Source organism: Mesocricetus auratus, unplaced genomic scaffold, assembly GCF_017639785.1.
Source record: "Mesocricetus auratus isolate SY011 unplaced genomic scaffold, BCM_Maur_2.0 Super-Scaffold_100018, whole genome shotgun sequence".
In the NCBI taxonomy this organism is placed as follows: domain Eukaryota; kingdom Metazoa; phylum Chordata; class Mammalia; order Rodentia; family Cricetidae; genus Mesocricetus; species Mesocricetus auratus.
Genome location: NW_024429199.1, coordinates 38040297 through 38066297, shown reverse-complemented (window position 1 = coordinate 38066297; position 26001 = coordinate 38040297). Strand labels below are relative to the sequence as shown.

The following is a 26001-nucleotide window of genomic DNA, read 5'->3' as shown; positions in this document are numbered from 1 at the left end:
TATGGTTTCTTATTGGCTAGCTCTGACTAAATTATGCTAATCTGAGTTTTACATGTGGTCTCCTCTTACTAGAGAAAGAGTCCGGACCTCTTACTCCTCTCATGTCCATGACTGACTGTGCCTGTTTCCCAGAATCCTCCACCTCTCCTAGTCCCACCTATCTTACTTCCCTATTGGCCAACAGTGCTTTATTTACCAACCAATAAGACAAACATATACACAGAAGGACTTCCCCCATCACAAATCATTGTAATGTTACTGCAAGAAACCTATGCAGGAATTCAAGTCCCCAAAATGTATGAGGACATGCACCTCTCTCTATGCTATGCTTGCCCTGATCACCAAGGCAGATTCCAAGACTGAGCAAGAGCAGAGTTCATCTTCATTTACGTCACACTATCTCACAACTTCAGGTAATAGTCAAAATACACACAGTGCAGACCTCATTGTCTGTCTTCTCCTGTTGGTCTGTCCCATAAGAAAATTAAAACCAGTGAGAGCTCTCAGTAAAATTCATTTTATTATTCCAGTACAGTAAAATATTCCCAGGTTTGTTTCCAATCTGTTGTTTCTAAACAAAGTGGCATGAATTTGCTGACTCTGACGGCTGAGGTGAGGAACAACACGATGTGTAATATAAAGAATGAGCTCCGACTGGCAGTATCAAAAACAATGCCAAACAAGCTTTTCCATCTGACACACTCTTCTGCGTCTGCAAACGGAAGCTGTGTTTGTCTGGGCACCTGTGTGGTGGTGACTTCAACGTGGGCCTCTATGGAGAATAAAAGCTTCTGTGCTTGTACTTCATTAAACACCGCCTGTTTCACAATGCTCAGTTTGTGCTTTGACCCCTACCACAGGTCAGTCAAAATGCAAAGTCAGGCAAGCAGACAGGCATTTAAGACTTAGATGCATGCAAGAGAGCAGCTGCAGTGCAGGTCTGAGGTAATTCTGTCTCTGTGTATTCAAGCATCACAGACATGCCTCCCTGTAGAGCTGTTACGGGGCATGTGCTCACTAGACCCTTAGTTCAAGAGCCAGAACTAAGTTAAATAATGTTTGCTTCTTACAATAGTAAATAATTGTCCTGTTTAAGGAAGAAACAAAACAGGATTAAACTAACTTAAAAAGCAGAATTCACATTCATTTTGCATTCTCTGCAATTAAAACTGAGTTCATTAAAACCACTTGAAAGTATGCATTTAGCTTGAAATAGTGATTAAAATCCCAGCAGAGTGTCATTAGCTTAAAACCCTGTCTTTCCCAAATGTGGCAATGGGGAAATTGTCCCAAGGAAGCATCATCTACAGTGTAAGGTAGCACAGGAGCTGAGAAAATGGGGCTCCCCAGGCTGCTGAAAGTCAGGACTAGATCCACGCACTGTTTTTCTGGGGCCGAGAGGAGATTAACTGGGAATTCCTGAGCAGAGTCAAAGTGGGCCATCAAACTGAAATATTCCATACTTGCCGGTGGTCAGCCAGTGGGGATCAGAAGCCATGAGCCGCTCAGCCTCACCGGGCTGTAGACCAACCTGAAGCTCACACTTTAATGTTCTTATGCTACACAGAGGTGCCGGGTGGAAGCCACACAGGGCCTGATGGAACGGAATGGTAAACTCCCATTTTCTGTCACTCATCAGCTTCCTATAATTCAAATCCCCCTTGAATAAAATGAGGTGTGCCTTTTGTAGTTCAGCATACAAGTCAGGGGCAACCTGGGGCATCTCGCAATATGGGTGAGGCAGAGTCCAAAATATATGATCGTGGTAAATCCATCTGCCCATTTTAACATGGTTTTCCCAGTCGGCACCACAGGTGGCCATGGACTTCTGACTGCTACTCCTCACATGTTCAAGTATCCAATTAAAGTCACGCACAGTTACGTCAGACACAAACCATGGGATACTTTTTCCGTGAAAATGAATCTCAGTAGCTAACTCAGAGGATAACAAGAAGTCAGAGAGTACTAGATCTGTGATGAGTTCAAAGCCAGAATTATCCAGAACGATGTCTACTCTAACTACAGGCGGTTTTGCTGTTTTCTTGTATTTACTGAGCAATGCCCAAAGAGACTCTGTGTCGTTTATCAGAATGAATGGCTTTAGGCCTTCCAAAGAGTTCATGACATCGGTCTTCTGGGAACTGCTTTTTCCGCCTGATAGAGACAAGTCACACTTATTCCCCCAGAGGGAGATCTGAAATGGAAAGAAAAAAAAAAGTCATTACCCTTCCATAACCAACAAAAACTCCACTGTACAGGAAGGCATCCAGAATATTCCTATTTCTACAGAATTCTTAAAATGTCCACCAAATCTATTTTCTCCAATGACATATAATATATTTGCACAATACTGTGTTTAGTAAGGTAAAGCAATGATATATGATAAATTTAAGAACCATTAGTACCTACACAGATGTTAAAACATCAGCTGCTGTGAGAGAGAGGGTCAGAATGTATTCCATAACTGGAAGTCAAGAGAAAAAGCAATGTTCTCTTCTTCTCATCTCCAAACCGCCCTTCTTCTCTGTACAGATTGTGCAACCATAGGAGGGCACGTCTGAGAATGACAACCTTAGGAAGACGGAAGGCACTTCTGACATGTAGCTCTTTTGTTTGCTTGCTAATGGACACTGGACACAAGGACGTCTCAAGACCTAACCCCTACAACACGGTGATGCTAACCACAGGCCCAATGTAGTCATCTGCTTATTTAGCTGTATACTGAAATAATGCTCAACACTGTTTTCTAGAAAACAATATGTAATTCTATGGTTTTTAGCCTATATAATCCCATGTCCTGCAGGCTTGGAGTGAGACCTGTATTCAAAATCCAACATCTTCTATTACAGATCATCAGCAATCAAGGTCCCTCAGGGCTCAGATTCTGCAGTGGAAATGAGAACAGAGGCCTCTGCCCACCTGGATTGCTGTAATGCATGTCATAGCACACCAGTCTTGGCTGTAGAAGCATTCAGTAAAATGGCTAGTGTGAAGCAAATGTGCCTTGGACACCTCGTTTATGTCCCATAAACAAATGTAGAAACCCAAGGTAAACGACGTGTCCAAGGCACATTTGCTGCAGCTTGTGAGTGTCATGCATACAGTGGCTTATGTGACAATGTCTCTAGCTGATTTGCTACAGCTTGCCAGGGTCACGTGTACAGTGGCTTATGTGACAATGTCTCTAGCTGATTTGCTACAGCTTGCCAGGGTCACGTGTACAGTGGCTTATGTGACAATGTCTCTAGCTGAGCTAAGACCTTCTAGCCCTGCACAAGTCTTTCACCCCATCTTGGGTCACCATCTGTATTCCCTCCAAATCACAAGTTCTAGGCCGGGAGTGGCAACTCACACCTGTAATCCCAGCACTTGACAGGCTGAGGCAGGAGGACTGCTGTGAGCTTGAGGCTAGTCTGCACTATATGAATTACAGACCAGTCTGGGCTACGGAGTGAGACTCTGTCTCAAAACATGCCAAAAAATAAAAAATAATATATATATTATATAATATATTATAATAAAAATATAATAAAAAATATAATAAAATATATAATAAATATATACATAAAAAATATATATATATATATGAGTGCAGGGACAGAAAAGACAGTCATTTTCTTTTTCTGTGACCCTGTGCCTAGGAAGCACTTGAACAGTCACAGAGAGACCAGCAGACGGCTAGCTCCTTCCCCTTTAGAGTTTGGTCTACTTAAGGGACAATGACACAGGAGAAAGAACTACTTCCTGAAAGAGTGAGCTATAAGGAGTCATGAGCTGTGCAGTGTTCTCGTTCTCTTTAAATCTCAGACTGACATAAAGGACAGTTCAGAGAGACAAACACCAAATAAAAGAAACAAAATTAAAATAAAGTAGCCAAAAAAGGTATTGTAACACATGTGTTACTGAAGTACAAATAACTGTGTAAATTAACAGCTGCATAAACTAACACTCAGTACTAATTGCAGACTATCATAAAGCCATCTAGATACCTGCAGAAGTTTAAAAAGCTCGTCCTTTAGCTGGTCCTTGTGGAGGTCTCTGGCTGGTTTCAGCTGCTCCAAGTGCATGCACAGAGCATCGATGGACTCTTGAGACTCAAAGAAGTTCTCATCTTTGCTTTCTTTAAATACATCGAAGTCATGGATTGGTGGACTGAGGGAGGAGGAAACTGTAAGCATTTATGTGAGTCCTTTTAAAAAACAAACAACAACAAAACTCCCACACCTGGGTGACAGCAGCTCCCTAACGAGAAGAATGATTGCCATTCTTGACAACCAGCTCTGACAGACATGAGACACAGTACCAACAGTCACACAAAGATAAGTCTCAGCCGGGCGTTGGTGGCGCACGCCTTTAATCCCAGCACTCGGGAGGCAGAGGCAGGTGGATCTCTGTGAGTTCGAGGCCAGCCTGGTCTACAGAGCGAGTTCCAGGCCAGACTCCAAAGCTACACAGAGAAACTCTGTCTAAAAAAACAAACAAACAACAACAAAAAAAAGAAGACAACTTTCCATAGTTCATTCTCTCCTTCCACCATGTGGATCCCTCGCTTTTGGCAGCAAGCCCCTTATCTGCTGAGCCATCCTGTTGGCCCCTGCTGAGCTATTCGATTACTAACACTTGTAAACTTGCCTCTGGATGACGGCTTCATGAATCCTCCGATACATGTAGCACTCTACAAACAACCAGGGCGAGAAGAACCAGTGTGGCTCCCCATCGCTCTCATCCAATAGACTCTGCTCGTGTTCCAGGTACTGATTCCATATGTCAGTGTCAACCCATTTATCCGCCAAGCGGATAATCGGTTTATCGGTCTGTACCTCATTCCGCAATTTAGAAAGAAGAGAGATGGCTTTCTTTTCAGCTTCCATTCCTTCCTATGAAAGTACAAAGGGACAAAGAGAAAACTTGGCTGTGTTTTTGGTTGCACACACGCATGTATATTCCTTTAAGGTAGCATACTCTACAGACCTAAAGTGAAGAAAGAAAAACACAGTATTTTAAACCCGCCCTTTGCCTTTTATATGATCTTATAGATATTACACAGATCTCATCTTCGCCTTGGTGTGACTCAATAACCTCTCTTTCCTATTTCCTAAGACCTGGCTCCGGAGCATTTTCAGAAGGCTAACCAACACACTGAGGGAAGGGGACCACAGCCCCTGTATCTTTCTCACTTGCACACCCTTTGACTGACATGACCGGACAGGAAACCTGGACTCCCGAGTTTCTCCTGGCAGCTCTCCAGTCTATATCCCTACTCCCTAAGTCCCAGGTCAGTGACAGATGCCGTCACTGTGAGTTTTACACTTCTGGGACTCAAGATCTCAAACTAGAAATGCAAGTGCTGTAATACAGCTAGGTCTGAAATCTAAAAAGGCTCGTCGGAGACGTCAACAGCTTCATTTACAAGACAAGGTCCACTGAGGTTTCCTGAGACTAAACTATTCGCACACAACACATCTAAACCAGAAGCTGCTGCCCTCAACATACAGAAAAGCAGGTAAGTATTTGTGCCAGATATGAATCTTTACACGACAACAGTGTCCTTCCATGGATACTGTTATTCTCATGAGAAATAACACAAAACTAAAGACATAATTCTTACCTGTCCATGTTTTTCAAAAAATTCACTTCTATGTCGATGCAATGTATCGATAGCCTTGGTTAAGATCTGTGGTAGTCTGTCCTTAACGGTAAGATATGCAAACGACCTAGGAAAGAGAGGCACATGACACTGACATCACCAAGTCACATATGCAGCCCTAACACTAGAAGACACGCCCAATTTTAGCTTCTCGAATGCCTCATTTGGATTCAAATTTCCTTGTGTACAATTATGAAAGCAAACCAGTTTTACCCACTTTATAAAGAGATGCGGGACTGGGAATTTGATGAGTTGGTAGAGTCCCCCAGGCTTGCATGAATGCATGGATGAAGCCCCTGGCTAAAACACAGAGGGCACCACTGTAGCCCTAGAGGCAGGAGGGTCAGTGGTTTAAGGCCATTCTGGAATATATAAGACTGGGAGGGAGGGAGGGAGGGAGGGAGGGAGGGAGGGTGGGAGGGAGGGAGGGGGCAAAAGACAGAGACAGAAAGGCACAAGAACGTTTGAAAATCCCTCTAATGTCATGAGCTAAGCAGACTATAATACCCGATTCTGCCCAGAACTCTCTTTAATCTTTTGCTTTCTATTCTATTCATTTTCCGTCCCTAACTCAGAAACAATGTCTAAGTTCAGGAAAGAACTGGCCTTGCTATCAAACTGGTCCTGGGTCTATCACGAAGGGATTTCCTCTACTTAGAAAGACAAAAAGGTGTAGAAGTGCCTCTCGGTGCTAGGTGGCTGGGCGAGCAGAACAACGAGAAATACTTACAATCTGTTTCTCTCTTGTCTAACTCTTGGTTATTTCATCCCCCCCCCCAAAGGCTTCCCTCACTGCCTGCTCTACACAGAGAACTATTACTGACCCGAAACATAAATGCACGATAGCCTCTCCTTCCTGTTGAAGAAGTAGAGACTTCACACAACTATCAAAGAATGACGAAAGACAGAGATGAGGAAAACCTATTCTTGCATCAAAATACAAAGACATTTTGACTAGACATTTAAAGAAACACAAGATTTACATGTTTTCTCTATGGACATGCAAGCCCATTTTCATGATTTTTAATTGTGTGTGTGTGTGTGTGTGTGTGTGTGTGTGTGTGTGTGTGCCTGCCTGCTGGGGTAAGAGGCCTGGAGCTAGAGTTACAGGTAGTTGTGAACCACCAGACTGGGTCCTCACAAGGGTCCTCACCCTTGATGGCTGAGCCCTCTGTCTGGCCCCTGGAACATTAACTATGTACAGGGTACAGTGCCTAGCTGATGAGTTTCTCTGCTCTAATCATCTCTGTTAAATTTAATTTACTATTTTCTGCAAACTCAGGTGCCTCATTCTGGCTTTTAAAATACTGGGCTTAAGCATTTCTTTAGCCGGCTTCCTTGAATGGTAAGTATGAAACCTTTAAGGATTAAAAAGGAAAAACAAAACAAAACAAAACAAAACAAAACAAAAAACCTGCAAAAACCCATTTGGACTCTGAGGAGCTTCGAAATGCTTCTTAACTCCCAGGACTAGAACTGAAAGTTTAGCAATCACTAATACTGTCAAAGGGGATGGGGAGTGTGACCCAATCTAAGGCAGCAAAAACAAAAAGCAGCAGTGCTTTCGGGAGATGACTGGAATGCCTTATGTTTCTATTACGCACACCCCACCACCGAGTCCTCCTCCACTCTGGTGAGAAATCAGGATTAGGATGAAGTCAGGGTCTCCTAGAGGCAGGGTTCCCCAAACAGTGGCAGCTTACTTCTGGAGGCACAGACATGTCTCTCTGGCTGCAATCTGCTGTGTCTTGGCAAGGCCACATCTAAGCGTCTTGAAGAAACCATCTCAAGAGCTGGTGAGAGGGCTCAGTTGGGAAGGCATCTGCCACCAACTGTGGTCACCTGAGTTCAATCCCCAGAACCCACAAGGTAGAAGGAGAAAGCAGACTCCCTACACAAGCTGTCCTTTGACCTCCACTAATACATGATGTCACATGTGCTACCCTCCCATACATATAAATGAATTAAATTATTATTATTATTATTATTATTATTATTATTTTGGTTTTTCGAGACAGGGTTTCTCTGTGGCTTTGGAGGCTGTCCTGGAACTCGCTTGGTAGTCCAGGCTGGTCTCGAACTCACAGAGATTCGCCTGCCTCTGCCTCCCGAGTGCTGGGATTAAAGGCGTGCGCCACCAACGCCCGGCTCGAATTAAATTATTTAAAAATAAAGTATTTCATCCAGGCACCTTTAATCCCAGCACTGGGGAGGCAGGGGTGGTAGATCTCTGTGAGTTCCAGGCCAGTCTGGTCTACAAAATGAGTTCCAGGACAGACAGACAGACAGACAGACAGAGAAACCCTGTCTTGAGAAACCAAAAAATTCAATCAGTCAACGAATAAATTATTCCCAGTATGAATTTGGAGCCTGGTATGGTGGCTCACTTCTATAGTGCCAGCACTTATGGTGGAGACAGCATTGTCTGGAGTTCAGGGTCTTCCTCTACCACACAGTTCAATAGCTCAGTGTCAAAAAAAAACTTTTAAAAATGGATACTTCACCAATGCAACTGGATATTGTATTATCTTTGCTCTTATTATAACTTAGCTCTCAAAGCCAAGGATACTGTGATCCCCCTTTGTCCACAGGTTTGCTTTCCCAGAGGCACTAGACTAGTTTAAAAAACACACCCACAGAGCTGTTCTCTGACCTCCCTCGCGTTTAACGGCGCGCGCACACGCGGCATTTTTAAATGTTTGGGGATATTAGTTTGACCCACACCAGCAGTGCGCACCTCTCAGTAGGCAGGCGTCCTAAATTCCTGCCCCCGGCAGTGCTATTCCTCCTCCCTGGTTGAGTCTGAGACGGGCTTTCCCTAACCGATCCCAGGGGGGCCTTGAACTCGCGACTCGGGCGAGCTTGGCCTCAACTCGCAGCAATCCTCCTGCCTCAGGTTCCCAAACGCCGGCAACACGTGACGGCGAGGAAGACGCGACACAGCAGGTGCTGATGGTGCTGGCGAGCGCGGCGGGCAGGCGCCCCCGACCGCCCACGGCTTTCCCCACCCAGCCCGGCTTTTCCTCACGAGTGCGCGAGAGGAAAAGCGACACGCACCCCTCGTCCTGAGCGGAGAGAAACGCCGGGGACTCGGCCATCGCCGGCGACAGGCGACACCACGGACGGTTCACCGGTCGCTGCCTCCGGGCCCAGAAAGGGAGCGCTGGGGCTTTAAAAAAAAAAGGCGCCTTTGAATTCGAAAACTTTATTTGGTGCGGCGGCCAGGGACAGAGCACGGGGCCCCAGAGCCTTCCGGCTACGCGAGCGGAAGCCCGAGAGGACCGGAGGCGTCGGCCGGCTCAGCGGAAGAGAGGAAACGGAGAGGTCACGTGGTCTGGCGGTCACGTGTCCCGGCTGCCCGGCCTGGGGAACCGCAGCGCGCCTGCGCCGCAGCGGGGCGGGGCGGGGGAGTGGGTTTCCGCGAAGGCGCCTGCGGCGGCGGAAGCGTGTGCGCCGCACTGCGGTCCTCGTCTCCGCGCACAGGTCAGTGCTTCGCGCTTCCCCAGCCCGAGAGGCTGGCGACCAGCCCGAGAGGCTGGCGAGGCGGTGTGGGCTTCGGCCGGGGCCGCAGGTGGTAGCTGGGACACGCTCCTGACCCCTGGTTGGAATCAGGGCATAGTGGTAGCGGCCAGGATGCATGAAATCACCCTTGAGTTTAGGGATTGGAAGACGTGCTCCAGAGGTCAGCACCGCTTGCCCATCGGATCGAGCCGGGGTACAACCGCTTTCTTCATCTAGAGCTTTCTGAATCTCATACACGTGTGCATTGTATTTTGATCATGTCCACCACCATCCCCAGTACTCCCCTCGAGCCTACGCCTCTCCGGTGTCCCTCTCCCAACTTAATGGCTTGTATGTAAAACACTGAGCCCCGTTAGTGCTGCCCTCAGGCACACGACGGGCATGCTATTTATTCTTAAAGATAGTGCCCAATAACGGTAGCTGCCTTGGGTTTCATTTTAAAAATTGAGTTGATACCCATGTCGGAGGACGCCACCATCGCTGAACACAAGGGTACAAACACAGAAACCTGTTTTGAGGAGAGACAAAAATCCCTCTTACTTCTTTCTGCTACCGTTGTTAGCTAACGTGCATTACATTGATTTGCCACGTTTACTGTTTCCCAACCCAGCTGAAAACGGGCAAATATCCCGTTTGCCCGCTTTTCAGCTGTATTGGGAGCTAGCGAAATGTATGGCAATAGGGTCAGGACCCAGTCCACAACCTTTGTATGAATTAATAAAAATGCAAAGTGAAGAGAGAATGGGTGGCATTGGCTATGTGTATTAAGTCATTGAGGACCTGAAGCAAAGATCTGAAGGAGGCTAGGGAGGGACCCTGGCAAATCCTTGGGAGGAGAGCATGAGGACAGGTAAGCGCAGTGTCCAGGTATGCCTGGGGTGGGGGGGGGCAGAGCAGAATAAGCAAATGGAAGAACTGACCTCGGTGGTGCAGAAGGCTGGAAAAGCACAGGCCGTCTTAGGGGCTTTGGCTTTTACTGTGAAGGTAAAGCGGTCTTCAACTTCAGCACTGGAAAGACAGTTCTAGTTAAGGTCAGAATTTTGCTGGGGTCCATTGTGAATCATCCGTGGAAGGCTGAGAACGGAAGCAGGCGCCGTTGCCTTCCTCGTGAAGAGCAGCTTAAGGGAGGAGGTGGTGGTTGCTGCTCAGCTACAGTCCATCATGGCAGATGAGGCGTGGTGGCAGGAGTTGGTCACATTCATTGCACGACTAGAGAGCCGGGTGACCAAAGCTGCACAGAACTTTCTACTGTGCCCGTGGTGAAGCACTATTCACACTTCAGGTGGGTCTTCTTACCTCAGTTTGCCTGCTCTCCAAAGCTCGTCACGGACAAAGTCAAGGGTGTGTCTCCGTGGTGATTCTTAGTCTAGCCACGCACAGGTCAGCCACCATAAACAGGTAAAGGTTATTGTAATGATCGGTGGGAAAGTCAGGAACTTGCCTCAGATGGTAGGGGAATTTGGGCAGAGTACTGGTCAGAAAAGGCCAGCGGGATTTACTGAGATTGAGTATGGGGACTGAAGAGGAAGAAGGGAACTCCAGGGTTAGGGCTTAGCAGCTGTGAGGATGTGGTTGGCACTTGAATAGGGAAGGGCGTGGTTAGGATGGTTTTGTGGAAGAGTTCCGATGCTGAGTTTTGAGCATGTTGCATTTTTGGTGCTTAGAGTGATGATGTACAAAACCATGGGGTTGGCCAAGGTCACCCAGAGACTGAGTCCTGATGCAGTCTTGGAATGGATGAGGAACCAGCAACAGAGACCGGCAGGAGGAAAACAGCCAATGTGATATTCTAGAAGCCAAATAAAAAGGTGCTTCAAGGAGTGGGGAGTGAGTTCCAGGGGATCTGATGCCCTCTTCTGACCTCCATGGGCACCAGGCATGCACATAATTCACTGATACAAGCAGGCAAACACTTGTGCCCATAAAGTTGTTAAAAGAGGGTGGATTGATCAGTTGTTAAAAGAGGGTGGATTGATCAGTGGGTTGCAGGCTGATGATGGCTGAGGGTTCATGTTGTAGAACTTTCGATTTCTGTTTAGTTAGTGAAAAGAGGAAGTAAGGTCATCATGGAGAATGAGAAATCAGGAAGAGACCAGAGGATTCGAGGAGAGGGAGTCGGTGGGATATAGCAGGGATACGGTCCTGAGCATCAGTGAAGACCGGCCGGAAGAGATGGGCCTGGCTGGAGAGTGGAAGGGAATGGCTGGTTGACAGTCTCTTCACAGTGCGTAGACACAGTTCAGCTGGGGAAGTCATGTTCAGTTAGGACTGAGGTTGTCATACGGCTGTGGAAGTGGGAGGGACGCAGGCTTCACGGTGAATGGGAGGGATGCTAAGAGTGGGCCTGGGGCGTTAGCTGGATGTGAAGGAAGTGGAAGTAGGGGCGGGACTGAAAGTTAGGTCCTGCTGCGGAGGAGGGAGGATTGTTGGCTTTGGGTAGTGGAAGGAATGGACTGGAAAGATTGGAGGCAGTGTCTGGGGCGTGACAGGGGTAAAACCAGAACATGGGCTGGACTTAGAGGACCTAACAGGGAGATCTTGAGCTTTCTAGGTTCTGCATTGATAAAAGAAAAACATGGGTAAAATTAGCTTTAATAATTTATAAAGGGGTTATATGTTACAGAGATTTTACAGGTAACTAAGATCATGGTAAGAATCTAGCCCTTGAATTAAGGAAAGCCTGGGTGACTTTGTTTTCATTTGGAGGGGGGGGGAGTGAGTTCACCGACACTTGCCACAGCATGTGGAGGTCAGTCAGAGGACACCCCGCAGAAACCAATTCTCTCTTACCCTGTGGGGTTTGGGCACTGAACTTGGGCCAACGGGCTTAACAGCAGGCATGTTGACCCACTGAACCATCTCTCGGCCCTGAGCAACTTCCTTTAGCCTCTAGACTTCAGTTTCCCCATCTGGGAAATGTCTTCCTGAGCGATTATGAGGTAAAATAGGGCGTTTAGAATGCAGAAGGTACTGGAAGGTCACATCTGAGGTTTTCTCGGCTCTCCCTTCACATCATTAGCGGAGACATGTTTCTGAAGCACACACCTGACCAGGTGGTTCTGTTATTCCAAAGCCTGACTCCCCCACCAGTGCAACCTGTAGGACCGTTTTTAATGTGTCTTTAGCGTCTGGCCACTTTTTCCTCCTCATCTCCGCAACTCACTTCTCAGCTGAAGTTTGTTAGATAAATAATACTGTGTACCTGGCCTGTTTGCTCTGCTGATCTCTCTGTCCTTCCGTGAACCATAGCAAATGTCACCTCTGACTATGTCACACTCCTCACGCCGGGTCCTCCCTTGTCAAGACCACATAGCATTTTGTACATCAGATTCTGTCTCCTTGGCTGGACTGCGAGTTACAGTCTCTGATCGATGCTGTGTCTTCGGCACCTAATGTTTAAGAATTGTGATCATCACTTACTGTATGTTTGCTTTTTGAAGAATGTGCTATTTTATATTGTAAGGGGTGGCAATCTCGCATATAACAGTCCGCTTCCTTCTGGCTGTGTGTGTGCTTGCCTGTCTAATATGCCTGCCCCAACTCCTTACACCCAGCCCCAGACTGAGTAGCACCTTCCCGCTTAAAAGATGGAAGGCATTTCAGTCTTTCTGGGAGCATTTCCTGTAGAACTGAGGGAGCTCTTGCTGTTTGCTTCTCATGGCTTGTACTCAGCTCCGTGGTTTGGGCTCTTTTGTGGCGTTGTGATGAAAAAAATGCCCGCCTTCTCCAAAGGCTGGAATATGATGGCAAGGGTACTTGGCCTTTGATGCACCTGTGGCCTCGGCTAGTTGATTGATTGATTGATTGATTGATTGATTGATTGATTGATTTAGGTTGGTTGGTTGGTTTGGTTTGGTGTGGTGTGGTTTTTGGTTTTTCCAGACAAGGTTTCTCTATGTAATAGCCCTGACAGTCCTGGAATTCACTCTGTAGACCAGGCTGACCTTGAACTCATAGAGCAACCTGCCCCTGCCTCCCAACTAGTTGATGGTTGGGTTATAAATGTTGAATAAAGGAATGTGTAAGTACAGGTTGGAGTACGAGCGCGCGCATGTGTGTGTGTGTGTGTGTCTGTGTGTGTGTGTGTGTGTGTTGGTTTTCTTTGGCGTTTTTGTTTGTTTGGTTAGTTTTTTTGTTTTTTAAGAAAGGGTCTCCATATGTATCTCTGACTGACTTGGAACTTACTATGTAGAGCAGGCTAACCTTGAACTCACCTGCCTCTGCCTCCCAAGTCCTGAGACTAAAGACATGCACCATCACATCCAACTGTTTTTAAAGTATTTGATATTACAAAAGTATGGAAAGGTTCCATACCCTTTTCTCTTTTAACATCTTTGTTACTGATAGTACATATATAATTTTATAATCTTCCAGAAAAAGGTCAAAATAATGACTAAATGGAAACAAAGTAAGAGTGTGTGTGTGTGTGTGTGTGTGTGTGTGTGTTTTGCATGACTGAGTAAACCAGGACTTTGCTTATCCTAAATAAGTACTCTACCACCAAACTATGGCCTTAGACGTATATATGTATATATAGGATTAGGTTATACTTCTGTTTTATAATTTTTATGAGTGTTTTGCTGGCATGTATGTTTGCACACCTCATACATGTCAGAAGAAGGCAAAATAGGCTGTTGTCAACCACCATATAGATGCTGAAAATTGAACCCGTGTCCTCTGCAAGACCAAGTGCTGGGCCTGGTGTAGGTGGCAAAAGACTTTAGTCCTGACACTCAGGAGTCAGAGGCCAGCAGATCTTAAAGCTACTGAGGCCAGTCTGGTCTACATAGTGAGCTCCAGGCCAGCCAGGACTGCATGCTGTGAGACTCTGTGTCAGAAAAGAACACCAGTTCAGCTGGTGAGATGTCTCCAAGGTTAAGAGCACTGGCTGCTCTTCCAAATGCCCCGGGCTCCGTTCCCAGCACCCACACTGCAGCTCACATCTGTCTATAACTCCAGTTCCAAGGGATCCAACAACCCTCACGCAGCCACACAGGCAGGTAAAACACCAATGCACATAAAAATAAATCATTAAAAAATGAACACATGCTCTTAACTGCTAAGCCATTGCTCCAGCCCACGTTGTACAAATTTTTAACACAAATAAATACATGTGTATTTTAAACATATTTTTAAAACCCAACCTGACTTTTTCATTCTTTTGGTTTCAGCCTGAGATGTGGTCATGCCAGCCAGACTGCTCCAAACCCTGGTCTCTTTACCCAGTGCATCATCAAAGGCTCACCAGTGCAAGAGACTTTCTCGGCTTCCGCTGAAACCACCTACGGCATCTGAAAGTACAGCATGCCACAACAGCCTGAAGATACAGCAACGTTTAGGTTCGTTCTTTCCTCGCATAACAGCTGACAGCTTGAATAAGCCAAAGATCCTGGAAATGAGCTGGATGGTATCAAACGCAAACAGACCCTTTCCATTAGACGCTGTCCGATGTCGGGAAGGAAAAGCTTGCCTGCCAACCATGCACCCCTTTGGGACTCCCAGGAATGTGACCCACAGACCAAATCTCTTATGTGCTAAGTGGTTTATAAAAACAGTAAAAAGGCATCACTCTGTATCAACTGAAACACTTGTCCCAAAACAAGACCCTCCGCAGATCAAGAGGCCCCTGAAGGCATCCCGAACCCGCCAGCCCTCCAGGACCAACCTTCCAGACCTATCTGTGAATGAGGTAAAGCCTACTAGTTCTGTGGCCCTTGAGTGCCCTCCGAACCGGCGTGTGTGGCACCACACCCTCTCTGCTTACGTAGGAGAACTGGGCAGCCAGCTCAGAATTCTGCACAAGACCTTTGAAGTCTAACATAGCTAGAACAACAAAAAGCTTAACTTGCAAGAGTTAGTTGCCCGTATCAAGTGTGGCACTAAAAGCCCTCAGTCATGGCTCAGGAGGGTTAGTTAGGCCAGAGGGAACTAGAAAAGGAGCTTCCCACCAGTCCAGCCAGGGATGCAACAACCTGGTTTTGTTGCTGTTGTTGTTGCTTGGTTTTTGTTGTTGTTGTTTTGATTTTTTAGAATTGAACCAGAAATGCATGGGGAAATTAAAAAGATCTAACCGCCAGCCGGCAGGTGTTTCTTACTAGTCTGTGGTGACTGCACAAGGTTGAAGAAATGACACGTCAAGGCAGAACCCTCTGGAAGTTCAGGGCTTTGCGGTAGTGGCGGCGGTGGTGGTTTTTTTGTTTGTTGTTTTTGTTTTGTTTTGATTTTTATTCAAGCTTTAAACAGTTTAGGGTCAGAGTTGAGGCCTTTGTTAACTTTGTGTCTTGAGTGATATCTTAAGCCATGCCCTCGATGTCTGTAGGGTTGTGCATGACGGTGCACATACCCATAGTAGATCCAGCTGAGGAGCCTAAGGGTCATCTGAGCCTAGGAATCAGGCTGGCCTGGGTAGTTTAGCTAGATCCTGTTTGCAAAGAAAAGAATGTTATCTGTTTAAGCCTTGGTTGGACCTCCTGAGTCTACCAGAACAGCCAGAATGTCTGTCTTCAAACTTGAAACGGTAGCCCTGGGTGTTTAATTTAGATGAGGCTTGTTTTTACTGCACAGATTTTGGAAAGGTTAACTTTGTCAGACATGGTAGCACCCCAAGGCTCAAAAGGCTGAGATAGGAGGATCAAATTTGAGGCCAGGCTGGGCTATATGGTGAGACCCAGTTTCAAAAGAAAAAAAGTACAAGCTCAGGCCATGTCTTTAATCCCAGCACTCAGGAGTTCAAGTCCAGCCTGGTGTATGTAGCAGATTCCTGCCTGTTAGTATTTAGGCGTTTGTACTGAGCTACCTTCCTCTAAGAGCACCACCTATGCACATTCACTAAGTTCCTTTTTTTTTTTTTTTTAAGTTTTTCAAGACAGGGTTTCTCTGTATTGTTTTGGAGGCTGTCCTGGAACTAGCTCTTGTAGACCAGGCTGGCCTCGAACTCACAGAGGTCCGCCTGCCTCTGCCTCCCGAGTTCTGGGGTTAAAGGCATGTGCCACCAATGCCCGGCCACTATGTTCCCTTTTTAAAGGGCCCTGCCCGCCTCCCATCCCACCCCCTCTTTCTCTCCCTGTCTGTTCCTTGTTCTCTATATCCTCTCTCCTGTTGCTCCTGTCCCCAGAGACCGGTCTCCCCCTCCTATTTCCCCCTTTTATGATCCTTTTCCCCCAATTAAAAAAACCCTCTGCTTGAACTCTGTTACATGGTGCCTTTCTCTCTCTGGCTGCCTTTTTTTTTTTTTTAAATTGCAACACCACCCAGCCAAGGCTAAATGGCAAGACCTTGTCTCCAAAAGGAAAAGAGAAAAGCCGTGCCAAGCAAGGGCGGTCACTCCTGGTCGTTGGGGGGGGGTGGGGGGGGCCTCACAGACAACTGGTATTTTGTACCCTTACTTTAGCTCCACTTCTGGTGCCGCCTCTGCCCAGACTGTAACAGATGGAAGAGTCTGCAGAAAGGGCCCTCTCCCAGCGCCGTGGGGTGGGCTGCCGTCAGCGTACCCTCCAGCCTTCTTTCCTTACCCCGGGAGAGGTGGAACTGAAGGCTGTGAGCTTTGAGTCAGGCTTTGTGTTCCCAGAATCCAGGCCCTTTCATGGACCCACCCACAGCCCAAGAGTTACCGCGGTAGAATAAACAGCATTCCTTTCACACTAAAAATTCCAGGGGATGTAGGATGTGTGCCAGGGGATGCAGAGACCCAAGTGATGCCCCAGTGTGCATATCACTAGGGAATTACACTGGCTCCAGCCGCACTGGGAACTAAGGGCGAAGGCCAAATGCAAGTTTCTTCTGCCCCAGTGTCAGTAAGATAGAGGCCGCATTGCCATTGCACACTGAGCTAGCCGCGAGAGGGATGCTCTCAAAACAGGAATTGCCTAGACCGCTAGCTCCATCTGCTGGACTGTGGGTCGTCCATAGCCAAAGCAGCAAAAAACGTGCATTTACATAAACTGGGCATGTTTGTCTTGTTTTACATCCTAAAATAGAAAGGTGTAAGTGTGAGGCCTAATCCAATAACTGTTCTAGGCTGCTATGGTCACCTGTCTAGGAACAAGTTCCCATCCCCAAACCTGAAACATGATTCGACATATGTAAATTTAATAGCACTTTAGAATAAAGATAAGCTATAAGAAACTAGAAAAGACTATGAAAGCGAAAGTTGCTTACAAAGTAGTGTTACCATTAATAGGCCAAAGAACAAAAAAAACAAAGCCTACTTCCTGGATCTCTTCTCCCTTTCCAAATGGACTTAAATGGAACAATACCAAAACAAGATTATCAGAAAGAGTCTATAAAACTGAGGTAATGCCAGGTGGTGGTAACACACACCTGTGGTCCCAACACTCAGGAGGCAGAAGCAAGCAGATCTGTGTGAATTCGAGGCCAGCCTGGTCTACAAAGCAAGTTTCAGGACAGCCAGAGCTGTCATACAGAGAAACCCTGTCTCATAAACCAAAAAAAAAAAAAAGAAAGAAAGAAAGAAAAGAAAGAGAGAGAGAGAAAGAAAGGAAAGAAATGCTGGTGTGGTGTGGTGGTGCACACCTTTAGCTCCCTGCACTCAGGAAACAGGCTGGATGATCTTGGAGTTTGAGGCCAGCCTGATCTACATAGAGTTCCTTCCATGACCGCCAGGGCTACATAGAGAGATCTTGTCTCAAGGGAAAAAAAGATGGAGAGGAAAAGAAAGACACATTGAACTTGAGTCAGCTCCAGATGTGCGGCTGCGCTTGCTGGGTTTGCAGTCAGCTCTGGAAACTGACCTGCTCCGTCGTGGGCAGGGCCGCCACAGGCCCACCCTCTCCTGGATTTTCTCCCTTGTGACAGTCTCCATTCTATGCCCCTGCTGTTCCACTGCAGCCCGAACCAAGCCTGTCATCCACCGCAGTAGCAGAAAGTACAGGCACCCACCCTGCTGCAGGTCTCACTGAGAGGAGCATAGTGCAAAGTTACTCTTTTTACTCTCTGGTCTTTTCGAGGGCCCACCACCCAGCTCCCAAATAAGTACACAGGGAGACTTATTCCTAGATATGAATGCCGGACCTAGGCTTGGCTTGTTTCTAGCCGGCTTTCCTAATCTTAAGTTATCCCAGCTACCTTTTCCCCCTGGGCTTTTCCCTCTCCTTTTCTGTGTCCCTTTCCTTACTTCTTTCTCTGTGGCTCACTGGGTAGCTGGCGTTCTCCTCTCCTTGTTCTCATGCTCCTCCTCTTCCTGGGTTCTTCTATTTACCCTCTCTGCCTGCCAGGCCCTCCTGTCCTTGCTGCTGCCTCGCTGTTGGCCGTTCAGCTCTTCATTAGGAGGACCATCAGGTGTTGTAGACAGGCACAGTAACACCGCTTCCCAGAGTGGACCAAATGCAGCATAAACAGAAGTCACACACCTTGGATAGCATTCTCCCACAGAGGAGCCTGCCTACTGTGCCCTGAGAGGACCTCCTTTCAACCCCCTGAGCCTCTGCTCACATCACCCCCGGACTCTTGGGAGCCCCTCATAAGCACATGCCTGCCTGCTACCTGCTGCAAACCGCCGTTCCCGCCTTTGGCTCCCTTCACCCATGGATGCTAGTGCGTCATGCTATTCAGTCTGTGTTTGGTCCTACCACTGGTGCGTGTGGCTTCACTCTCAGGGTTGCCCTATCTGCTTTTTTGGCTACCTTTTCTACCTCGAGCGGAGATATGCCTCCGAGTAACTCATTCCTCTTTGTCCTCACTGAACTCCGTGTGCACCACTGAGGTCCCCAAGCACACTCTCAAATGCTGGTTTTGCAGGGTAGAGTTCCATAGCGGAATCCAGCTACCATTGCAGGGGCTTGAACCCTTTGCTAACCTTAGTCCCATGCTCATCCCCTAAACAGGACCTGATGCAGTGCACAGCGTTTGCAACCGCAGATGAGTATCACCTGGGAAGTCTGTCCCAAGAGCTGGTCTCCTGTGGATATGTGGAGGTGACAAGCCTGCCTAGAGGTACTGCTGCCCTCACCCAGGGCCACGCATGCTAGGTGCTGGAAAGTGACTCTCCTGTGATGGTGTTTCAAGTGTACATTTGTTCCCATTCCATTGGATCACTGTCATTTGAGAAGATCAGAGCATGTGTGTGTTAGCTTCCTGTTGCTGCAGTAAATACCTGCAGTGAACTTAAGGCTAAACCAGAAGGGCTGACGTTGGCTCCCATTCTGAGGATCCCATCCACGGTCCCATACCATTGTTTGGGAGTCTACATTGAGGCTCATGCCCTGGTAAAAAAGGGGAGCAGGGGAAGCTGCCCCACACCATGATGAGCATCCCTTTCAGGGCATACATCCAGTGACCTGTCTTCCTTCCGGTAGGCCCCCCCCTCGCTAAAAACTGCAGCGCCTCCCAGTATGGTGAGCTAGAGCCAATCCTTTAACACACGGCCAAACCACTGCTCCATACTGCTGCTGTCCCGGCACATTCAAAAGCTTTTCTCGCCAGTGGTGGTGGGGTAGGCAGATCTCTGAATTCGAGGTCAGCCTGATCTGCAGTACAAGTCAAGGACAGCCAGGGCTGCACAGAGAAGCTGTCTCGTGGGAAAAATATTTTTACACACACACACACATGTCGCACCTGCTGTGCAGCCTGCATCCGAGAATGTAGCGAGGTGGTCAGGATAGATGACACAGAGACCGGTTGGTTGGTCTGGTGTCCCCCCCACACACACACACGAACACCTCACAAATAACAGTGACAATAACTGATAAAAATTTTTTAGGAGAGGCTTTAAAAGAAATTAATATTTTTGCCGGGCGTTGGTGGCGCACGCCTTTAATCCCAGCACTCGGGAGGCAGAGGCAGGCGGATCTCTGTGAGTTCGAAGCCAGCCTGGTCTACAGAGCGAGTGTCAGGACAGCCTCCAAAGCCACAGAGAAACCCTGTCTCGAAAAATCAAAAAATAATTAATACTTTTAACAAAATTAAAGCAAAAATTAAACACATAAATATAAGAAAGAAAACTAATTTCCTATTTTAAGAAAAGTGTGAAGGACTCCAAGATTCAACTGGTCCCAGGCAGGTGTACACCTCTAATCCTAAAGTCAAGGCAGAGGTGTCAAATCTCTGGGAATCTAAGGCCAGTGTCTACATAGTGAGTTTCTGGACAGCCAAGGCTACACCGAGACCATGACACATACACACAGAAAAAAACCCACTCACTGGTCCCATAAGGGTTGAAATGCCGTGCGTTTTCATTGTTTATTGCATGAACAGACTGGATTTGATGACAGAAATTGACTTAGAAGAACAAAGCTCCATGGGCAATGGTGACACACGCCTTTAGTCCCAGCACTCAGGAGGCAGAGGCAGGCGGATCTCTGTGAATTCAAGGCCAGTCTGGTCTACAGAGTGAGTTCCAGGACCGCTAGGATTACATAGAGAAACCCTGTCTTGGAAAAAAAAAACAAAAAACCACAAAGCTCTGTCCAGAACCCCTGCGATAAAAAGTTGGTCAGGGCAGCCATGACTGCCACTGAAGACTGTCCCTAGTGTGGCTTTGAGTCTTCATTTGCTTTATCATAGTCTGGCTACAAGGTAACCTGTCTGTTAGTATAAAGTACTCAGGGGTCTTGGGAGTGTGCTCCAAACGGTTGTTGCTGCCAAATTTTACCAGGAATCCTGAAGCTTTGAGAATACCAGTGTTAGAAACCAGGCGAGGGGACTTGGTTGTGTAATGTCAACACTTGAGAGGCTGAGGGAAGCCATGCTGGGTTACGACTAGACATGGTCTCAAGCACATAAAAATTAAAAAAGAAGTTGTACATGACTGCAAATTAGTAACAATGTCTTAATTGGGAAATATTGTTTATAATTTACATTATAAAAGTTACTCAAGGGCTGGAGAGATGGCTTAAGAGGTTAAGAGCACTGGCTGCTCTTCCAGAGGACCCGGGTTCAATTCCCAGCAACCACTTGGTGGTTCACAATCGTCCATAATGAGATCTCGTGCCCTTTTTTGGTGTGCAGGTATACATGCAGGAATAATTTTAAGAGAATTTAAAGAAATAACATTAATTATATATATACATATTACATATATTGTTTAAATTAATTTTGTAGAAGGATGTTAAATTCCCGACATAGTTGTATTGAACCTAAAATTATAATATTTATTGGGTGGACTATTGGTTACTGAATCAAAAATCAGTGTGAATGAGCAGTTGTAGAGAACATTGCTATTATAGAGTTTTCCAGTGACATAATTTCTTACTTTCCTTTTTTAAAACTTTGTTTTTCTAAAAGAATTTCTATTATATGTATCGGTGTTTTGCTTGTGTGTATGTCCGTACATCATGTGCATGCCTGGTGCCTACAGAGTCCAGAGAGGGTTTTGGATCCCCTGAAACTGAAGTTGCAGATGGCTGTGAGCCACTGTTGGTGTTCAGAATTGAACTCAGGACCTCTGGGAGAACAGCTGTGCTCTTAACCTCTGAGCTACCTCTCCAGCCCTCAAAGATTTATTTTTACTTGTACATATGTCTCTGTGTGCATGCATATATGCGTGCCAGAAGAGGGCATTTGATCACCTAGAGCTGGAGTTACAAGTGGTTGTGAGCCACCAAATACAGGTTTAGGGAACAGAACTCGGGGTCCTCTGCAAGAAGAGCAAACACTCTTAGCCATTGAGTAGTCTCTGCAGCCCCTATTTTGGTTTTGGTAGGTTTGGGGCTTTTTTTGTTTTTATTTTTGTTTGGTTTTTCAAAATAGGGTTTCTCTGTGTAGCCCTGGAACTAGCTCTGTAAACCAGACTGACCTCAAACTCAGAGATCTGCCTGCGTCTGCCTTCCAAGGCTTGAGCCACCACCACCAGCCCATTTTCACATCTTAAAACCCTTCTTCAGTCTTCGGGAGGAAGTTGATTGTGCTGTGGAGCATTTCAGGTTGTGAAATGATCTAACAACAGATTAAAACACATACAGGCCACTCTCGGGAGTTTATGCCACCTCTAGACTCAGCCTTGACTGCCGTTTTAAATCACAGATGCAGCCAATATTTTGGTGATGGGTGTGGAGAATGCTGCAAAAGAAGGTGACCCCGGAATGATCTTCTTGTTCAGGTAAGACAGGATGGACACAGCTTTGGGAAGATGGCTGTGCCCAGATGCCTGGAGCCTCTGGGGTGGGCGTGCCTCTCTGGGATCTTCCTCTGCGTCTGGAGTTTGAATCCGTCATCTGACTCTGACTTCATCTTGGGGAGTTTGTCAGGGTTATGACTCTCCTCTAGGTCATCCTTTTCTACATATGTACTTATTTTATGTGTATGAAATTTTTGCCTGCATGTATATCTGGATACCATATGTATGCCTGCCTGAGGCCAGAAGAGGTTATTGAATCCCCTGGTACTGGAGTTACAGATGGTTGTAAAGTTGACATGGGTGCTGGGGTTGAACGTGGGTCCTCTGGAAGAACAATAAGTTCTCTTAACCACGGAGCTCTCTCTCCAGCCCCTGGTAGATCAACTTATAAAATAAAATTTTAAATTTCGAGACAGGGTTTCTCTGTATGTCTCTGGCTGTCCAGGAACTTGCTCTGTAGATCAGACTGCCTTGAACTCACAGAGATCCTCCTGCCTCTGCTTCCCAAGTGCTAGGATTTAGGGTGTGAGCTACCACTGCCCAGCTAAAATGAAAATTTTTGATAGAGTAAGTCATCGTTGCCTGACGTGTCTTTCATTGAATGTACAGATGGAAGGCGGAGCAGCCTTGTCTCTGCCCTCAGGAGACTGCACACCTGCTGCCATTCCCTCACCTTCTGTAGCCTTTCAACTGAGATCGTAGCCTCCTTGGCCATTCCAGATACCTGAGAGAAAAACCTCATTCACATAGTCTTACCTTTTCCGGGGGGGGGCTGAGACAGGGTTTCTCTGTGGCTTTGGAGGCCGTCCTGGAACTCACTCTTGTAGACCAGGTTGGTCACAATCTCACAGAAATCCGCCCACCTCTGCCTCCCGAGAGCTGGGATTAAAGGCGTGCGCCACCACCGCCGGTTTAGTCTTATCCCTTTAAAGATTGGAATGACAGGACAGTGGCAGTAGCAGCCTTTGAAGACCTGCTGTCCCATTTTACAACCAAGAACAGGGAGGGTCAGATGCATTTGGGGAATAACCCATAGTCTGGGGACAAGTAAGTGGCAGAACAGAGAGATGCACATCCAAAAGAATATAAGCTAAACCCGGTATGTTGATTCACAGCCGTAATCCCGGCAGCCTGGAGGCTAAGGCAGGAGGATCACTGTGACTTTGAGGCCAACCTGGGCTGCAGAGTCAAACAATAAAAAGGCTAAACTGCCACACATGGTGGCTGATATCTGTAGTTCAGATACTCAAGCAAGCCAGTCTTAGTGATCAACCGAATAATTTCTTCACTTACATTCATTCTCAGTGTGTTCTAGAGTGATGGGTCTCAACCCCCTTGGGTCAACCCTTTCACAGGGGTCACAGACGATCAGAAAATACTGATGTTTTCATTATGATTCATAACAGTAGTACAATTGGTTATGAAGTAGAAGTGAAAATAATGTTATGGGTGGGGGATCATCACAGCATGAGGAACTGTGCTTAAGGGTCGCAGCGTTAGGAAGGCTGAGAGCCGCTGTTCTGGACGCTACTTACACTTGGCTTTTGGTGTGTCTCTGAAGAAATGTTTTCTCAGGGACTAGAGAGATGGCTCAGCAGTTAAAAGCACTTGCTGTTCTTGCAGAGGACCCAGGTTAAATGCCCAGCACATGTATTGGTGGTTTACAGCCATCTGTAACTCTACTTCCAGGGAAACTGCCACTCTCATGTGACCCCTGTGGGCACCAGGCACTTGCACCGTGTGTACATACATGGGGACAAAATAAGACAACAAACCTAAAAAGAACGTATTCTCCTTTTGCCGAGGTTGACTCTCCTATTATTTGAATCAGGGAAGGAGCTACTGTGTTCTGGAACGTAAAAGACAAAACTGTAAGTACAGTAACTTGTGCATGTAGAAGTCTCGTTTTCTCAGAATATTGTTACTCATACTCAGCAGTCTGAAGCCTGGAGGGACAGACATACCATAATCCACAGCTGCTTTTCTGTGGGTCACACAGTATTTATCCTATCCCTTTCATCTTCTAAAATTTAACAGTTTTTAAATTTTCTACACATGATACAGTTGAATTAAAACAATAGCTTATAAGCACAATCAATATGCTGTTGGTGCTTGGTAAAGTACACTGTAAGTCATGTACATGCCTGTCATCCCAGAAATCATGAGGTGAAGGGAGGAGGATTGTGAGATAGAGGCTGAACAACAAAACCTGCCTCCAAAATGAAAAGAGAAAAGAAAACTCTGGCCATAGTGACCCATGCTTATAACCACAGCACTTGGGAATTAGAGGCTGGCCGAAGGATAGGCAATCTGAGGCCAGTCTCTTAGTTACGTGAAAGAAATCATGGGGAAAAAAAACAAAATGTCTGCCCAGACTCATACCCCTTCTCTGCTCACTTGAAATCGTACTCCTCAGAGGCAACCATGAGTAATCTCAGAGTATATCCTTCTGTGTGTTTGTGGGGTCACTGAAAAGAAGGAGATACACACCCCATGGGGGGGGATAGGGAATAAAAAGTAAATGTACAACGTGGCTCTCTGCCGTTGCAAAGACAGAAAAGGCTGATAGCAGGCCTTGCTTTTATGAGCACTCATGAATATTTAGATCCTAAAAGGACAAGCTATTTTGGAGAGCAGTTTGGAACACTTGGAAGAATTCTGGGCATGCATGTCTGTCTCCCCTTCCCCTTATCCCCTTCTCTGCAGTGCTGGCAATAGTCAGGCTTCCAGCATGCTAGGTCTCTCCCCTACAGCCATAGGCTTAGGTCTTAGCAGCTCTTCAAGAAATGCCTCACAACAGGATGATGCCCTGAGATGGTAGAGAGTGGAAATCACCCCCAAGGATGGACACTCAGGTGTATAAATACATTATACACCATCCTTTGAGAAGACTAGCAGTGCAGGTGTGCACGTGTAGAGCATAGTCCCACTCACATAAAAAATAAATGACACATATACTCATAGAAAACATGCAGACGCATGGTGGATCTGTTCTTAGCCCTGCAGACACACCAATTACCCCATAGGTGCCTAAAGGAGTCAGAAGAGGCCATCAGATCTCCTGGAACAGGATTCCCAGGCTGTTGTGAACCACCATGTGGGTGCTGAGATCTGAACCCAGGTCCTCAGCAACAGATGCTCTTAACCGCTGAGCCACCTCTCCAGCCCCTGCTGCTTGAATTTTTACGTGTCCTTTGCCTGTACAAGTTTTCCAGAGACTTAGCAAATACCAACTATAATGTTAGTAGTGATTTTCCTTAGATGCTGGATAATGGTAATTTTTATTTTCTTTTTCTTTTTATGCTCATCTTACTTTCCAAATATCACAATAAATGAACATGCTAGTTGGTTTGTTTACTGTCACGGTGAGCTTACCTTTTCCTTAAACACTAAGACTCAGAAAACATGTGTTAGAGTGGTGAAAGCCGTCACGGGCTGATGAACCCCTGTGGCTTATGGCGAATCGCTGTGACTGTCGTCTCCCAGGTGAAGCACGTGATGCAAGTTCTGGAGAGACACGAGACCCAGCCCTACGAAGTGGCTCTGGTTTACTGGGAGAACGAAGAGCTCAACTACATGAAAACAGAGTAAGTGTATCCCAGCACACGCGGGAAGAGGGCGGGGAGAGCGGGGAAGCTGGCAGATCACTGTGAGTGAATGGTCACAGCCAGCGCCCACACCCGAGAACAGGATCTGTATGTAAAGTCTCACATCCTCAACCTAAATTGAGGAGGACAGGATGAGCGTAGCAGCTATTTCC

General features: G+C 46.6%; 2 protein-coding genes across 4 annotated transcripts in view; one reads left to right on the top strand and one right to left on the bottom strand.

Annotated features, from left to right (window-relative positions):
* Positions 1–501: 501 nt before the first annotated feature.
* Armt1 (acidic residue methyltransferase 1) lies at positions 502–8899 on the bottom strand. Of its 2 annotated transcripts, none has more exons than XM_005065887.4 (5): positions 8705–8899; positions 5609–5714; positions 4633–4877; positions 3990–4152; positions 502–2194 (listed from the first exon to the last, which is right to left on the bottom strand). In XM_005065887.4, exons 1-5 carry the CDS (start codon positions 8743–8745, stop codon positions 1430–1432), a joined length of 1320 nt encoding a protein of 439 aa, XP_005065944.2. In that variant the 5' UTR covers positions 8746–8899; the 3' UTR covers positions 502–1429. The 2 variants fall into 2 exon arrangements, with proteins under 2 accessions (XP_005065944.2, XP_040614165.1); XM_040758231.1 differs by lacking the exon at positions 8705–8899 and adding an exon at positions 8385–8633.
* Positions 8900–8996: 97 nt separating this feature from the next.
* Rmnd1 (required for meiotic nuclear division 1 homolog) overlaps positions 8997–26001 on the top strand; it is a 31866-nt gene continuing 14861 nt past the window's right edge. Inside the window, exons 1-6 of one of the 2 annotated variants that reach the window (XM_005065886.4) lie at positions 8997–9130; positions 14341–14858; positions 19012–19120; positions 22148–22223; positions 24073–24112; positions 25728–25828. In XM_005065886.4, coding sequence (XP_005065943.1) covers positions 14355–14858; positions 19012–19120; positions 22148–22223; positions 24073–24112; positions 25728–25828 — 830 coding nt within the window. In that variant the 5' untranslated portion in view covers positions 8997–9130; positions 14341–14354. Of the gene's footprint in view, positions 9131–9216; positions 9363–14340; positions 14859–19011; positions 19121–22147; positions 22224–24072; positions 24113–25727; positions 25829–26001 lie in introns of those variants that run through there. The other variant, XM_021224611.2, reaches the window with a different exon arrangement.

Coding starts and splice junctions, on each gene's coding strand:
- Armt1 (XM_005065887.4), bottom strand. CDS start 8,745: ATGGCCGAGTCCCCGGCGTTTCTCTCCGCTCAGGACGAGGG. Junction 5,715..8,704: donor CTCTCCGCTCAGGACGAGGG/GTGCGTGTCGCT, acceptor TCTCTTTCCTAG/GTCGTTTGCATATCTTACCG. Junction 2,195..3,989: donor AGCTTTTTAAACTTCTGCAG/GTATCTAGATGG, acceptor TTTCCATTTCAG/ATCTCCCTCTGGGGGAATAA.